Source organism: Palaemon carinicauda, chromosome 5 (assembly GCF_036898095.1).
Source record: "Palaemon carinicauda isolate YSFRI2023 chromosome 5, ASM3689809v2, whole genome shotgun sequence".
Lineage (NCBI taxonomy): Eukaryota > Metazoa > Arthropoda > Malacostraca > Decapoda > Palaemonidae > Palaemon > Palaemon carinicauda.
Genome location: NC_090729.1, coordinates 26,174,573 through 26,192,248, shown reverse-complemented (window position 1 = coordinate 26,192,248; position 17,676 = coordinate 26,174,573). Strand labels below are relative to the sequence as shown.

Sequence of the window (17,676 nt, the reverse complement as noted above, 5' to 3'; positions counted from 1 at the left end):
TAGACACTTCTGCTAGGAGGAACATTCTTCAGGATCGCAGGACCTTCGATCCTTCGGTCCAAAGCCGATTCAAGATGAGCCCTTGATGGGAAACAGAAATGTCCACTCCATCATTTCCTTACCTTCTCCTACAATTCAAAATCCTCCTGGAGGAGTATACTTGAGAGCTATAGAGCATACAGGTGGTAAGAAAACTATAGCCCATCGAGTTCCAGGGAAGGCTATTTCTGTTCCCGAGAAGGACTCAAGAAATATCTGAGTCATTCTGAACTTGTCGCCACTCAATAAGTTAATAGAAAACAGCAAATTTTGAATGTTAATCCTTCCGAACATATGGACCTTGTCCCAAATAGGGGTGTTTGTAGTCTTGTTAGACCTGAAAGGTGTCCTGCGGAACCTTCCAGTCAACCACCCCCCTTCCTCCTATCTAGAATTCAAGTTACAGATAGTAACATTCATCCTAGGAAAGATACGTGTCGGACTCACAGTCCTAAGTATCTTCATAGGATAGGCAAACATAGTCACGTCAAAGTCAAGCCTAGAAATGGTTCAGGCATTTATATACCTTAATGATAAGCTTGGGTGGGCAGCACCTGTAGTGGCTGGCCAATGTGCATTCAAGAAAATTACCTGGTTCCTGGGACATCACGGATACAAGATAAGCTTCTAGAAGTCTCGACTTCCTCCAGCTCAAGGGTTTCAATGGCTGAAAAACCATTGAAGCCCACAGTCAGATAAACTCTTCTTTCCCTTGAGAATATAAAAGGAGCTCGCGAGGTCTGTCAAGGTAATCAGTCAGATTTCCAAGACGCCAACAGGGACAAGTGTTAAACTTTCCCCAGTTTGCTTTAGTGACAGACCTAATGCAAAGAGAACAGCGAAAAGATACGTTAAGAGCCTGGAAAAATACGCATCAAACGCTTGAAGAGTTAAAAAAAGACTGATATCGATCCCTCTTTAATTGCTTCTCTAACAAAAATTAAAGCACGAAAGTCCCAAGACTCAGCTGGTCCTATCATGAGTGGGGAAGCCCCCTCCACACAGATCAGACTTCCTACGACTGATCTGGGACACCGAAGAGATAATAAGACGTCACAATTGAACGTCTCATACTGTCAAAGTGAAGTTACCATCCCTTTTTTAAAGAGATGGCACCTGCCAGCAGTTCATTTACAACTGATCCACAAGGTGACAGTGGATAATCTATTTCGGTCCAAGCCGATAGAGTTGGAATGATCCATGGACACAGACCTATTCCCTCGTAACAAGTCCCGGAACTGCAATTCGACCTCTTCGTCACGAGCGTCTTCAAGAAACTACCTCGATATGTAGCCCCATACGAGGATCCTCTAGTGGAGCTGATAGACGATATGAAGAAGTTGAAGATGAGGCTGGTCCTAGCTCTGATCCTAGGTTTATTTCCGAAGGTTCAGAAATTAACTGCCTTCGTTTTATCACAGAGAACCCAAACCCTTCATTTCGTGATTTTCTTACTCTAGCGGTTAGAAAAAGATTTGGGATCTCAAAAGGCAATATAGAATTCTTAGAAGAATAAAAGGCTAAATCAACTAGAAGACAACATGAGTCTTCCTGGGAAAAGTGGGTTGCGTTTGTGAAAGCAAAAGGACCAAAAGAAATTTCAATGAAATTCTCTCCTTCTTTGTCCACCTTCATAGCCAAGGTCTGGCGGCCAATAAAATAAATATGTGCCAGTCAGCTTTGACTAGGCCTCTTCTATATGCTTTTCAAGTGGATCTGGCGAATGAAATCTTTAATAAGATTCCGAAGGCATGCGCTAGGATTAGGCCCGCAGTACCTCCAAAGCCCATCTCTTGGTCTTTGGATAAAGTCCTACATTATGCCTCATCTGTGAACAATGAAGATTGTTCTCTTACAGATCTAACCAAAAAGGTTATTTTTCTATTTGCTATAGCCTCTGGGGCTAGAGTTAGTGAAATAGTGGCCCTATCCAGAGATGATGGTCACATTCAGTTCACGGAAGTGGGAGAGCTGAATCTCTTTCCTGATCCATCCTTTCTCTCTAAAAACGAGGTACCCACTAAGATATGGTGTCCCTGGAGAATCTGCCCTCTGATGGAAGATGTTTCTCTATGTCCTGTAGAACTTCAGACTTCAGGGGGGGACAGCTCTTTAAAGGAGAAACTTCTTGATCGAATTTATCCCTGAAACAACTAATGGCGAAGCTCACCTACTTTATTCATAGAGCGGATCCGGAAAGTACTCCCGCAGGTCATGATCCGAGAGAGATTGCTTCATCACTGAACTTCTTTCAGAATATGGACTTTAAGCATCTTCGTTCATACACTGGATGAAAATCATCCGGAGTGTTTTACAAACACTATGCAAAACAAGTGCATGAACTGAAACACTTCGTTGTGGCGGCAGGTAGTGTATTAAAACCTGCCCCTTAATTACTGTGGTAAACATTTATTAGCTGGGGACCTCACATGTCCTCACACATGTACTAGGTGAGAATCATCCAGAGTGTACTACAAACACTACACTAAGCAAGTCCGTGATCTGAAGCAGTATATGGTGACGTCGGGTAGAATACTTAACCTGCGGTCTAATTCTACGATGAACAGCTAATTGACTGGGACTGTCAATTAAAGGGAGAAGCGGTCACCCTTCTTAGGTGTGACCTCTTTTCATTAAGTGTTACCATGGTGACACTAGTTCTGTTCAAAAACCTAGGTGTGGAATTATACAGATAGCATAATTGCAGGTGTACGTAGTACACAATGCAGATAGAAGTAACCAGTACAGGAATCAGGAAGAGAAATTGTTTTATAAATTTTCTTCAGTCTGAGAGTGGCAGTCATCATTTCTTCCCTTTAAGAAAGAAATATAGTCTATGTACTCGTTACAGGTATAATCCCATTGTCATACTACATTCGTTTTACTGACCATCTCTTTTAGTCATTTATTGGGAATAAATTTCTATTAGAATGTAGTACATCCTCTTTCGCCAGACAATTTTATGTATACATGCCAGAGTTCTTCGACTTACCAAAGTAAGTATTCCTCATATAATTGTATTCTCACAAATATAGATATAAGAGACACTGATGTTAATTCAACAAATATACAACTATGAGACTATTTGTATATTCAGTGTATACTTATGTTTGGTCATACAATATATGCTAACCTCCAGACCCCCTTTCCACTGTCTAAATGACTCTTCCCTGTAGGAGGCAGGAAGCACTAACGTGTTTATGATTAGTGATGATGACGAATAACGGTGACGTCACTTGTCTCAATTGGTCCCCCTGACCATAAAAAAGGCTGCTATAAGGTGAGGGCACTGATGAAAATCCACAGATACACTAATGCTCTGGTATGCTTCCATCAGGACGGCATGGCTTGAGCCCAAAAAAACGATTTTGAGCGAAGCTAAAAATCTATTTTTCGCTGAGATAGCCATGTCGTCCTGATGGACCCCCCCCCCCCATCTCTTCCAAAAAGAAAAGATCTTCACCGTATCCCTCCCGTGGTAGTGTATCTGTAACACCATGCTCAATGCTACAAGAAATGTCCGCCATCGTGGGAATGGCGCTGTTATCATACTCAATAGTAGTACAAGAGCGGTGTAGCCTTGATACAGCTCCCTTTTATTTTGCCACACCTCCTCGAAGCGTAAACGCTATTAGTGGTGCAGATTGCTATATGACGTGTCAATAATACGTCTTCTGATATCATGCGATATCCTTGAGAGAAAATTTAAGGATATTCGCGCAAGGAGTTAGAATTCTGGATACCTAAAGGTAAAATTCTCTGGGAATATCACTGTAGTACATATGTCCCTTAGGAAGCTACTTTAAGGAACTTCCTTTAGGACGACATGTCTATCTCACCCAAAAATAGATTTTTCGCTTCACTCAAAATCCGTCTTTTTTAACTCCCATCTTTATTTGTTCAAGTAAAATCTAATTAATTTTTGGGATTGACGTATTCAGACATTATAAAGCAGCATTCTATTCTGAATAGTTTTCTTTAATTTATTATGATAATCTCAATTTTATTCTAAATGGGCTTTTTGTCAAATGGCAAATACTATTAATAATTAGTATGGTTCTGTAATAAACATATTTCTTTACAAACAAAGAAATATTGTAAAATTTTCTTAAATAATGTCAATGATTACTTATTGATGGATTGTTTTTTTATACGATCTGTACACCATCAGTAAGTTGTTACGATAAATTTTGTATCAATACAAAAGTAAATCTCCATTAACCGTAAATTACATTTTACGAAAGCGACTCTGCTGCTTACGGCATATCATACATATTGTTATTAATATATATATATATATATATATATATATATATATATATATATATATATATATATATATATATATATATATATATATATATATATATATATATATATATATATTTTCATATATATCTTAGAGAGGGCATTCTTATGATTCTTGTGGCTACGAAGCAAGTACTTGTAAATGGAAGGCACTCCTTTTACTAGTCTTGTAAGATAGTAATGTAACGTAAATTATTAAAAAGAAATTTTGTATGATCCTTTTGTTTTACCAAAAGTTTTTCAGATTAGTTTTTAATACATGAATAATATGTGCATAACTAAAGTAGGAGTGAATACATCGCGGAATTTATAGCTCTATTCATATAAAAGTAATTTTATGGGATTGGTCAGAATACTCTTGTATATGCCCATCAGAAAAAAAAAAAAAAAAAAAAAAAAAAAAAAAAAAAAAAAAAAAAAAAAAAAAAAAAAAAAAAAAAAACAGCCAGTCTCAGTCAAAATAGGAGTCGAAGAAGTATGTGAAAAGGGGAAAAAAATCTATTAGTATTTTCATCCTTTGACATAAATTTGCTTTTTGGAAAGGGATTTACAGAAATATATATCAACACATAATCGAAATAAAGAGAAAAATAATCATAATGAATTATCGTATAGGAAAAATAATTTTTCAGTAGAAACAAATAAGCAAATCACAAAATTAAAGGTTTTATTAAAAAAAATTATGAATTATAAAACAAATTTTGGAATAGCTTAAATGAATAAAAACCTTGCAAGAAATATCAACGAAAAATTATCCAGCGAAAAGAAAACAATAATTATTAGGTAACTCACACCAGATCATAATGAGACGAAGAAAGAAAGAAAAAAATAAACCTGAAGGGGAAAGGGTGAAAATTCGGAAGAGTTAAACAAAAATAACTATACCAATGAATAACGATAAAAAGCACAAAGGGGTAGAGGAAAATGAGATGGTACAAACATAGCGGTAAATTGGATCCTAATATGAACACTTGATGTTATGAACAAAATAGACAAAGACATATCGATTATACAAAGGGTATAAATTTAAAGCTGATATATAAATAAATGACTGAAATGACGATGAGAGAGAGAGAGAGAGAGAGAGAGAGAGAGAGAGAGAGAGAGAGAGAGAGAGAGAGAGAGAGAGAGAGAGAGAGAGAGAGAGAGGTTGTGGTACGTTTTTGGAAATTTCCCTGCCTGGCGATCTGCCGGACTGGGGTTCGAGTCCTGCCCAAGTACATAGTTTATTATAGTGTCTGCAACCTCATCATCCCTGTGGATAGGGATAGTGGTGTTGGGGGAACCTGTAGGTTAACCTGCTGAGTCATCAGCAGCCATTGCCTAGCCATTCGTGGTCCTAGCTTGGCAGGAAAGGTAGTTTGACGGCAGGAAAAAGGTCCGGGGTATAGGCCTTTACGTCCACCTTACCCGTAAGCCTTTCAACAAAGAGGCCATCTGATTAGTAAAGGTTGTTTATAAATTTTAAGATATATTAAGATGGTAAAACGTTATATCTACATATATTTTACAGAATAAAATCAGACGACATTTTAATTGAGATTAAATCCTTTATCATGAGAATTTAGAACATATTTTTTTTTATTTATTCTTTATTGACAAAACTTTATATACATTGTAGTACAATAATTATATTTAGTTTACACAAAACAGTGGGTTTTATTCTGTAACAATTATACATTTTCCCCATTACATTATAAAATATTTTGTCCAGAAAAATCATATTTTCTTCCATAAAGAAATATAAGGCTATTAATCAACCATCACAACAAACCCCTCATACATCAACACCAAAACAAAACAAACATTTAATTATAAATCTTTAACACTTCAAATACATACTGGCACAGGTCAATTACGTGGTTTTCTTCTCCAAACAGTGCGTCTATGTTCGTATAATTAAGATTACTAAATTTCTGCCTCTTCGATCGTGACATTGTACATTCAATTAGGACATGCACTTCATTCTGTACTGTCTGTGAATCACAATTACACACTCGCAACTCCCTTGGAGTTCTACTCCACCTTCCCGTCTCTATTCTTAGGTCGTGGGACATTAAACGTAATCTAGTGAAGGCAATTCGTATATAGTCTGGTACATAAACATTTTCACTGTACACTCTATGCCTTTGCAAGGATCTATTTAAAATTTCTCTGTACGTATAATATTTTGTTGCTGTTTCAGGTTTATTCCGGATTTCATTTTTCATTTGGTCAAGGCTGACCTGATGATGTTATCAACTAGACAAGAATTCAAAAATCTGTAACCAGGTGTATTTTCACTTCTGCAAATTTCATAAATATAGTGGAACGGTTCTTCCATATCAATGTTCGCCCTTTTTTTTTCTAAAAAACGTTTCCTTCTTAATTGAACTTCACGATTAAAAGACTCAAGGCCACTCTCAACTAAGCACAATGTCATAGGCGTATTATTTCTGACCCCCAATAAGCATCTAACAGCCTGGTTGTATACCCTCTCCATACATATAACGTTGTTTGTAAGCCAACTCTCTGCACTATAAAGTAGTGAGGCTCCTAACGCTGCTTTGAACACTTTGACTTTATATGCATATGGCATAGTTGTATTGTTATAACAAAATATTGAGAACTTGTTAATGGTCTTTGCATTTTCAATTTCATGTTGTTTGAGCACTGATTGCATTTTGCCATCACCCGTAAACCATGCACCAAGATACAAATATTTTTCACAATGGTCTATCTTAACATTATTTATGACTAGAGACTCTCTATCTCTTGCATTTCCATTTACTACAAAAAACTTGGTCTTTTTTTCGTTAACAATCATCCCATATAAGTTACAGTAATCCAACATAATCCCAATTTTCTCAAAACACTTTTCTCTTGATGTACTTAAAATAACTGTGTCATCCATCAATAATAGCGTATGCATTGTCCCTAAAAACCCATCTCTGCCAATTCCCTCTTTTATCATTTTAACCATTTTGTCTAGGTATATAGTAAATAATAAACAGCTTGTTGGAGCACCCTGACGTATTCCAACAGTAGATATAATCACAGCTGATTTCAAGACACTTTTAGTACAAGCATAGATCTTACGAATGGCCATTAACATAGTCTTACCACAACCTTTCTCTTTTAGTCACTCAATTAAATTATCTCTTGGAACACGGTCGTATGCTTTACTAAAATCTACAAATACAACATACAGCTTCTTTTTCTTAAAAATTGCGTATTCCATCATAAGCCTCAAAGATAATATTTGTTCGATACACCCTCTACCCTTTTGGGCTCCAGCCTGACATTTATCTATACCAGCCCACAGATTTAAACGTCTCACCAACAGTGCATCATAAAATTTTGCGAAAGTGTTCATTATACTTATGCCCCTGTAATTCCCACAGTCCATTCTATTACCTGATTTGAAGAGTGTAACTAACCTGTCATGACACCAAGCAAAAGGGTAAATAAAATTACAAAATAAAAAGTTACAAATGGTAAGGAAAAAGCTCAGCCAAGTCATTGGCAAAAGAGACAATATACCAGGGCACACACCAACATAGCTTTTCCCCTTATTCATTTTTTTCACTGTCATATCTATCTCTTGATAAGTGAATGGGTCGTCTAATATAGGAATGTTAGGTGACGAAGATATATCGAGTGGTTGGATATTGTTTGCAAGATTAGGATCAGGATTAAAGAGCCTTTCGAAATGTAATTTGAAATGAACGTCATCCGGTTGAGTACTGTCATCATTATTCATTACATTCCCTTTCCAGTTAATTGACTTCCAAATAATTTTTGGATCATCCTTTTCAAATATCCGTTTCCACCTTGGGTGATTCTGATCCCATTCATTTTGATCCTGCTCTCTCCCATTTGGTAATTTACATTCTTTAGCCACCCTATTGATGATTATAGTGGCTGATTCCAATCCAGTACAAACTGAATTTACATTAATTTCATCCAAACTGGGAGGTATTGCCTCCTCTATTGCTCGTTTAAATCTATTTAGATCTACTTGCTTGCAAGCAAGTCCTCTCGTTATGCAACTGTGATCTCGATAATTTGAGTCAAAGTAAGATCTGCCCAAATCTCTTGCACGCTCAGTTAATAATGGAAGGGTTACATTCTTCGTACTAGTGAAATTAAGCCTCACCATCATCGGGGCATGGTCAGATATTAAAAAGTTTTGATTTATTTTAACAGACTTCAAGTGGTTAAGTGATTTTTGTGAAATAATGCACAAGTCAATTTCTGATACCCAGTCTGACCCCCTTCTGAAAGTTAAGCCGCCTCCAAAAGTGTGTTCTCCATAAACAAGGTGGTTACCAATTACCATATTACTGCTCTGACACATATTCAACAAATTCCTACCATTACCATTAATATTCAAATCAATCACCCCACTGTATATATATGGTTCAAAGTTCTCGTTACAAAGAAGGGGAATACCTACACGGGAATTAAAATCCCCCATTGCTACTACATTTTCATACTCATTCATAACAGCTCCAAGGTTACCAAAACATGTTGGTACAAAATAAGGCGAATCACTTGGTGGTATATAAACACCTCCAAACATAAACCCAGGATAGCATGATAATTCAACCCAAATTTGACCTTCTATATTCATATTCACAAATTTAATGACACTCAATAATGAATATTTTACTAACATTGCCACTCCGCCTCTTCTACCACAATACATAGACGGATTTTGGTATGTATAAAAGCCAGGTACATTTATTTTAGCAGTTGTTTTTATCTCCAATAGCCAAACAATATGATAATTAAGAACAAAAGATAAAACATCCTGATTATTCATCTTATCCTTTACTCCTGCAACATTCCAACAACACATATTTAGTTCATTGGGGCAACCACCTATCAAAATGAATAGAATCAGAACATTGAATACTATTTAAGGAAAAAAAAAGATATCCTCGGCCAAAAAAGATTAATTGAGAGATACAATACTCACATTTATCACTGTGTACATTAACATGAGGTAGGATGATATTATCAAAACCAATTTATATATTTCCGTTGCTCAAGACGTGATACAAGAATTCGACATTATCATTCATCTCTCTTTGATCCTGCTAAGACCTATAAGTTCTTCCTTTCCTAATTCAATAGATACCAGTTGCGTGTCTAATTCCATTTTGTCATTCTGAAACCTTCCCAATATAACAGCCATTAATTATTATTGTCATTACTACTACTACTACTACTACTACTACTACTACTACTACTACTACTACTACTACTATTATTATTAATATTATTATTATTATTATTATTATTATTATTATTATTATTATTATTATTATTATTATTATTATTATTATATTTTTTTCTTTCTTTCTAGCCATGTATACTTAGTTTAGGGAAAACCTAGTGGTAAAAGGGGACAGATAATGAAGCAAAATGAAATGAGTACCTAGATCAATAGTTCAAGACAAAGCTCTGACAAAATCTTTTGAAATGATATAGAAAATACGACGAGGATAAGAGAGCATTAGTACTGATGAAAAAGAAACCATTCAGGAAAGGTCAACACTATATAATAGTCAAGGAATCAAACACACAAATTAGGGGCTCTACAGGAAAAAAATATTATGAAATTTACTCTATTTGCTATAATGTCATGATTTCACACCTAATGTTATCTCTCTCTCTCTCTCTCTCTCTCTCTCTCTCTCTCTCTCTCTCTCTCTCTCTCTCTCTCTCTCTCTCTCTCTCTCTCTCTGCAAACCTAAAGCGAAGACTTTTGATCTATAAATTTCAATTCCAACATATATAGATATTTATAAAATCCCATAAGCTGTTATGAAATACAGAGGGAAGCGGGACCAGAAGAAATATAGATACTGACGAACCGTAGAAAGAGACCCACATAATTCTAAATACTTTCCCCACAAGAAACCGATTGAGGTTTGGTGCCATTTCAGTCGATCGTCAGTTTTAATCGGAGCGAGCGAAGCTTTGTATATTCAATGGTCCATGTAAATAACTTCCTGGGTATCACCAACTTCATTATAAAACAAAAATTATTTAGACTCTGATCAAAGTAAGAAATGCATCTATTTCTCAGCGAAGAGTATGCCTCTATATATTTTTGATGTTCAAAATATTTAGTAATCTACAGAAAAGGCCTCCATTAGGATACTTTAGGCAGTTTATTTTTTAAAGGTTACATAAAAGTTAATGGAAATGGATAAAAAAGAGAGAAAAAAATAGTAAGGTATTGATTCATCAGGCGCTATTTTCTTGATCCTTTGATATCACCAGTTTAAGACTATATAATGTCAATAGTAATACAATGTAAATAGTTTTATTTGAAGAATTCTTATTCGTTATCTATCTACTCGTATTTCAACTGTTTCTATATGAACCTGGTGTATCCTGTCAGCTATTTTACAAATATCATTTCAGTAGTAGAAAAAAAGAAAAGAAAAAAAAATAAAACATTTTGAAAAAACATTAGTTTTTAATCCCAAGAAAAAAAGGGAACATTTAGGTTTCAAAAAATCACTTCATTGAGGGTAGTTTTGAAGACTTTCTTTTGGCTGTTAGTGTAAAAAAAAATAACTTTTTAACTTTTTAGAAAGTGATTTTGATGTACTCTTCTCAGGAAATGGAAGAAAAAATCTAAAGATCTAAACATCAATAAGGAATATATACGTTTAAAACATTTTGTATTGGGCTTAGAGTTTAAAAATTCCTGCAAATAATAATAATAATAATAATAATAATAATAATAATAATAATAATAATAATAATAATAATAATAATAATAATAATAATAATAATAATAATAATACATTTGAAACTCTCCCAGTTGAAGAGGGAAAATATGATTCACCCATAGACTATTTCAGATTATTTTCTACTGGTCAATTTTAGTATTCTAGTGAAGCTGGAATATCCCTCTAATAGCGTGATATGTTCGAAACCATATATATGGTACCCTGAGAGTTTGCTTACGGATAGTTTGCCTATGGAGAGTTTGCCTACCGGACAGTTTGCCTACCGGGCAGCTTGCCTACTGGACATTTTGCCTACAGACAGTTTGCCTACAGTTTCTTTATATAAAGTTTTTAATTAATAATGATAAAATTTTGATTAACCGGACTTTTCCTTTGTTATTTACATGTTGAAACGGCTATATATATATATATATATATATATATATATATATATATATATATATATATATATATATATATATATATATATATATATATATATATATATATATATATATATATATATATATATATATATATATATATATATATATATTTAGTTGGCTCTTAATTGATCTTACACTCATTAACAGATTACCAGTTGTTTTCCTTGACCGGGAAGTTGGGTATATTGGAAATTTCAATGAGCACATTTGCCTGTCTAGTAGGACTGGTAACAAACTAGACTACCCTACCTTCTCAATTATTTGTCTGTTATCTGTCGTCCCAGCCAAGTTGGGTATATTTGAAACTCCAACGATCACAGCGCTCAGTCAAGCAGGACTTCAATACCCTACCTTATTTCCTACAAGGGAACAGTGTGTGTCGTGTTGAATTATTCAACAAAGCTTTTATTTTAAAGTGTTTAAAAAGTGTACCTTGTTCACAGGTTTTTGTATGATAAATTTTGTATGATAAGTTGATATATTTTCATTCTTTTCTTTTTTTTTATTTTCTTTTTACGTAGCGATCCCCCGAGCACAGCCCGACTTATTGGCATTAACACTGTTGATTCAATCAAGAAAAGAGCGAGTTCGTCGGACGAGTGCACAGGATCTGTTATACAAAAAGAAACTACGCATTTTCCTCTGGATGCTGCAGGAGCCCTACCTAATAAAGAGGCTCTTTCACGAATGGTGCGATGACAAAGGATTGCTCCAGTCTCCAGATGGGAATATAATTACCGAAGAACTCAAAGTAACGACAAGAGGAGAACTTTTTTTTGGCACATGAAAACGAAAATCTTGAAATTGTAATTTGGACAACCCCGAAAAACCTTGACGTTCTTAAGAGCAAATTATATTTGTTTGGCGATGGAACATTTAATTCGGACCCTGATTTCCAACTTTACACTATTCATGCCATGCTAAACGTATAACGAACAGTGCCATTATTGTTCTGTGTCACAAAGCAAGAACGAAGCAACCTACGATGCAATTTGGACTTTCCTCAAGAACGAAAGAAATTTAAACCCCGCCTCGCTGAAGCTGGACTTTGAAAAAGCAGTGATGAATTCTGTCAAAAGACACTTTCCACATAGTCAAATCAGTGGTTGCCTATTCCACTTTGGGTAATGTATGTGGTGAAAAATTCAAGCCCAAGAACTTGCCAGTTGGTATACTGAAAGTCCCGAAAATGCAATGCTGATTAATCACTCTAAGCACTTGCATTTGCTCCTTTACAAGATGTGAGCGACACGTTTGAACAATTTGTGTCATCACTGGACGAGAAGACAGACAACATCCTGGGAGACTCTCTGAACTATTTTGAGCGCTACGTGGATTGGAAATGTGCAACAAGAATGAAAAAGACTGCACGTTTTTCCTCAAGAACTTTGGAATGTTCCCGAAAGAGTCTTACAAAATTTACCTCGTCCCAACAACTCGATAGAAGGCTGCCAAAGAGCCTTCGACTTACAGGTGGCCATAACACAACCAGCTTTGTGTCGACTTGTAGACCGATTGCGTAAAGAGCAAGGTGGCAATGCTAGAATTGCTTTGCCACCGATGAAGAAAAAGTACAAGAATATAAATCAATGACTGAAAGACTGACATCACTCTAGTTCTTAGGTTTCTTCGTAGCATTGCTCATAATTTATAAAAAGTTTTTAATTTATCTTTTCCTTTTAGACCTTGTTCTATTAGATCTAATTAAGTAATTCTTATTTAAATACAAATAAAAAAATTGTAGACGTGAATTTGCGGTTTTTTTTTTTTTTTTTTTTTTTTTTTTTTTTTTGTATATGGTAATTTCAACTCCAAGGTCAAAATGTCCAATAGGTAACCTGTCCGGTAGGCAATCTGACTGGTAGGCAAACTGTCCGGTAGGCAAAGTGTCCATAGGCAAACTGTCAGTGGGCAAACGGTCCGGCCACGAAATATATATATATATATATATATATATATATATATATATATATATATATATATATATATATATATATATATATATATATATATATAAACTTTCCTAGGAAATAAAGAAAAAATTTAACTTACAATCATAATTTGAAACTCTTTCCGTGGGTGTTCTAGAGTAAAACCTATCTGAAAAAAAAAAATTCCGTGAGTACCTATCCGTAAAAATTGGAAAAATTTTGAATGGGAAACATCTTCTGGAAAAGGTATGTTTGAAACCTTCTCTGCAGTTGTTAAAAGCGACATCTTTCCGTGAGAGTGGATTGAATTGGAACCTTCCCTGCAAAAATGAGGAAGATGTCGAGTTGAATATGAGTAGTAAGCTTGAAAACCTGCCCTATAGAATCTAAAGCAGAATCTATTCCTATAAAACCATGCATCGTTGAAAGCATCTAATGAAAACGGGTGTGGTTTAACTCTCCATAGTAGTAGTTAGATTAAAAAAACACTCCTTGAAAAAGGATTAAGTTTAGAACTTCATAGGAAATATGACAAATTTAGTACTTGGAAACATAAATTAGTACGATAGGTTTGAGATGATCCCTGTGAGTTTTTATGCCAAAAAAAAGAAAAAAAAAACAGAAGAAAAAAAATCCTTAAGAAGACAATTGCGGTGAAAGTTAAAAAAATAATATATATATATATATATATATATATATATATATATATATATATATATATATATATATATATATATATATATATATATATAAAGATATATATATATATATATATATATATATATATATATATATATATATATATATATATATATATATATATATATATATATGGAAATATCAAGAATGAAATCTTTCCTTTAACAAATTCAGCCACTAAGGGGGGCAAGCCAGGCTCAACTTGGTGCAGGTCCCAAGCCCGGGTAAATGGGGGAGGGTTGGCGGCAGGAATGGCATCTGACAATGAAAATTTAGACAAAACAACTATGATCAGTAAGTTTAATCAGAATGAAATTAATGTTAGGGCGTTCCCCTTAAGCAACACGTTGGGACCTCGCCTGATCCCTCCGAAAAATTGGCAATGGGTACCCAGTTGTGGGTGGTCTGGTTTAAAGAGGCAAGCTCAAAGGAAAATATCTGAAAAGAAGATAAGAGTAGCAATTCTGAATGTACGAACAATGGCTGGAAAAGGGCGAGGGCTGGTTGACCTCGTGAAGAGAATGAAGATTGGAGTGGTGTGTGTGCAGGAGACCAGGTGGAAGGGAAATAATGCAAGAGAACTAGGCACAGGTTGTAAATTACATTACACTGGAACAAATATGGAAGGAAGAAATGGAGTAGGAATAATGTCATCCAAAGAGTTGAATGAAAATTTGATTGGGGTGAATAGGAAAAAATTCAGAATTATGAGTTTAAAGCTAGGAGTGGGAGTAACAATAGTCAATTTGGTGTGTGCCTATGCCCCAAAAACTGGATGTAAAGAGGAGGAGAAGGATACATTCTGGGAGGAGATGGACCAGGAGCTTGGAATAATTCCTGCAAGGGAAAGGATAATTATAGGAGGAGATCTGAATGACCACTTGGGAATTAGTAGGGAAGGGATGGAGAGAGTGCATGGAAGTTGGGCTGTAGGTGAGAGAAAGGATGGGGGAGAAAGAGTGATTGATTTTACATTTGCTTCTGACCTTGCAATGATCAACACCTTCTTTGAGAAGACGATTAACAGACTGATTACTTACAGTAGTGGTGGCAGGGAGAGCCAGATACATTTGTTGTTGTGTAAGAGACACTATCTGACGAAAGTTAGAAATTGCAAGGCGATAAAGGGGGAGAGTGTAGCAATGGAGCACAGGTTAGTGGTAATTGATTGAAGTGTAAAGAATTGTAGAAGTAAAATGACAAGATTGGACCCAAACATTAAGTGGTGGAAATTGAAAGAGGAAGAACTGAAAGTCTTGTTTAAGGAAAGAATGCTGGAAGCAGCAAGGTTACAAGAATGGTGGACCGAAAATAGTAAAGTGATTCTAAGGATTGGCGAGAAAGTACTTGGAAAGTCATCAGGAAGAAGACCCACAAATGATAAAGAATCGTGGTGGTGGAATGACGAGGTGCAAGAACGGGTAAAACCCAAGAAAGAAGTAAAAAAGAAGGCAGATCTATCAGGACAAGAGCAGAATAAGTAAAAATATAAACAAGCAAAGAAAGAAGCAAGAAGAGCAGTAACAAAGGCAAAGGGAGAGACATTTAATGAAGTCTATAGAGAGATGGGAACATCCAGAGAGAAGAAAATATTATGAAATGCTGCATCTAAAGACCTGACACAGATAAGGCAAATAAAAGATAGCAATGGTATAGTTCTAGCAGAAGAGAATGAAATTGAATGAGGGTGAAAACTTATCTTGAAGGACTATTGAATGAGGAGAAATCGAGAACAGTATTTGAAGATGGACTCCCGAACGAGACAGTTACCGTGGGAGTGACTAGAAGGGAAGTAGAACAAGCAATAAAGAAGATGAAAAATAGCAAAGCTGCGGGACCGGATAATATACCAGTAGAGATATGGAAGAGTCTTGGAGAGGAAGGCATAGATATCTTGTGGAACTTGACGCAGAAGACCTTCAATCAGGAAAATATGCCAGAGAAATGGAGAAGAAGCCTAATCATTCCCATCTATAAGGGGAAGGGAGACATCCAGGAATGTGGCAACTACCGAGGCATAAAGCTGATAAGCCATACTATGAAAATGTAGAAGATCAGCGAGAAGAGACTCAGAGATCAAACTACAATTGGTGAGGAACAATTCGGATTCATGCCTGGAAGAGGGATTGTAGAAGCAATATTTGCTTTGAGGCAGATGATAGAAAACTTCGAGAGAAACAGAAAGGATTACATATAGTCTATATTGACATGGATAAGACATACGATCGAGTACCCTGTCAGGAACTGTGGAGATGTATGAGAGAAAAGGGAATCCCTGAGATATACGTAATAATCACCCAAGACATGTATGAAAGGGCAGAAGCAAATGTTAAGAGCAATACAGGCCTAACAGAAAGTTCCCAGTAAATGTGGGACTACATCAGGCATCTGCATTGAGCCCTTGCCTATTTGATTTGGTCATGGATGTAGTAACACAAGGTATTAGAGATCAGTCTACTTGGTGTATGCTTTTTGCTGATGATTATATAGTGTGTAGCACTAGGTGTGAGGTAGTAGAAGAGAAAGTGATGGAGTGGAGAAGATAAATGGAAAATAGAGGATTGAAGATAAGCAGGAAAAAGGCAGAGTATTTTAGATTGAAAAATGGCGAGAATGAGGAAGAGATTGAAAAGGGTTGAAAATTTCAGGTATTTAGGATTAACAGTTGCACAGGATGGTGACTTGAGGGAAGAAATAAACAACAGAATACAAGCAGGATGGAAGAATTGGAAAAAGTACTTGGGGTACTATGTGACAGGAAAATAGGGGTTAACTTGAAAGGTAATGTACACAAAACAGTTGTGAGACCGGCAATGATGTATGGAGCAGAAACGTGGGCAATAAAGAAGCCAGAAGAGAAGAAGATGGATGTGGCGGAGATGAGAATGTTGAGATTGATGTGTGAGGGGACAAGAAGACATAAGATACGGATCAAGGTAATTAGGGGTAACAAAGTAGTTAGAAAACTATCAGATAAGATCCAAGAAAGTAGACTGAGGTGGTATGGTCATGTCATGAGAAGAGATGAACAGTATATTGGGAGTAGAGTGATGAAAATGGAGGTACAGGGAGCGAGAAGTAGAAAGAGACCAAAGCGAAGGTGGGTGGACTGTATTAAGGATAACCTTCGATCAAAGGGATTAACCGAAGATGAGGTGTGGGACAGAAGTACATGGAGAATGCTGACCAGAAACATCGACCCCCACATAGAAGTGGGAAAAGATGGAGACAAAGAAGAAGAAGAAAACTTCCCTTGAACAGGAGTAGGATAGAAACATTTCCGCAATTGATTGGTTATGAGAAGGGATTGTGTAGAAACCTTTCAATAAAAAAAGGGAAAAATGGAGGGGGATAGAATCCCTTAGAAATGGAGTAGGTATAAAGCATACCCTGTAGTGGGTGGAGTTGAAAAATTCCCCTGATAAGCGAATGTTGTTGTAACCTTCTCAGGAAAAAGAGGAAAAAAAATGTAAAGTTTAAAGAAAAAAAAACTTGGAAGAGGCACATTTGAAGTTTTCT

At 35.7% G+C, this 17,676-nt stretch overlaps 3 protein-coding genes across 3 annotated transcripts; all 3 read left to right on the top strand.

The window, feature by feature from the left end:
- Nucleotides 1–14,636: 14,636 nt before the first annotated feature.
- Nucleotides 14,637–15,329, top strand: LOC137640811 (craniofacial development protein 2-like). Its single transcript, XM_068373282.1, has one exon. The coding sequence runs from the start codon at nucleotides 14,637–14,639 to the stop codon at nucleotides 15,327–15,329; it is 693 nt and encodes a 230-aa protein (XP_068229383.1).
- A 509-nt stretch (nucleotides 15,330–15,838) lies between these two features.
- Nucleotides 15,839–16,207, top strand: LOC137640810 (uncharacterized). The gene has a single exon (XM_068373281.1). It carries the CDS (start codon nucleotides 15,839–15,841, stop codon nucleotides 16,205–16,207), a length of 369 nt encoding a protein of 122 aa, XP_068229382.1.
- Nucleotides 16,208–16,970: 763 nt separating this feature from the next.
- On the top strand, nucleotides 16,971–17,414 carry LOC137640809 (uncharacterized). Its single transcript, XM_068373280.1, has one exon. It carries the CDS (start codon nucleotides 16,971–16,973, stop codon nucleotides 17,412–17,414), a length of 444 nt encoding a protein of 147 aa, XP_068229381.1.
- Nucleotides 17,415–17,676: the final 262 nt, after the last annotated feature.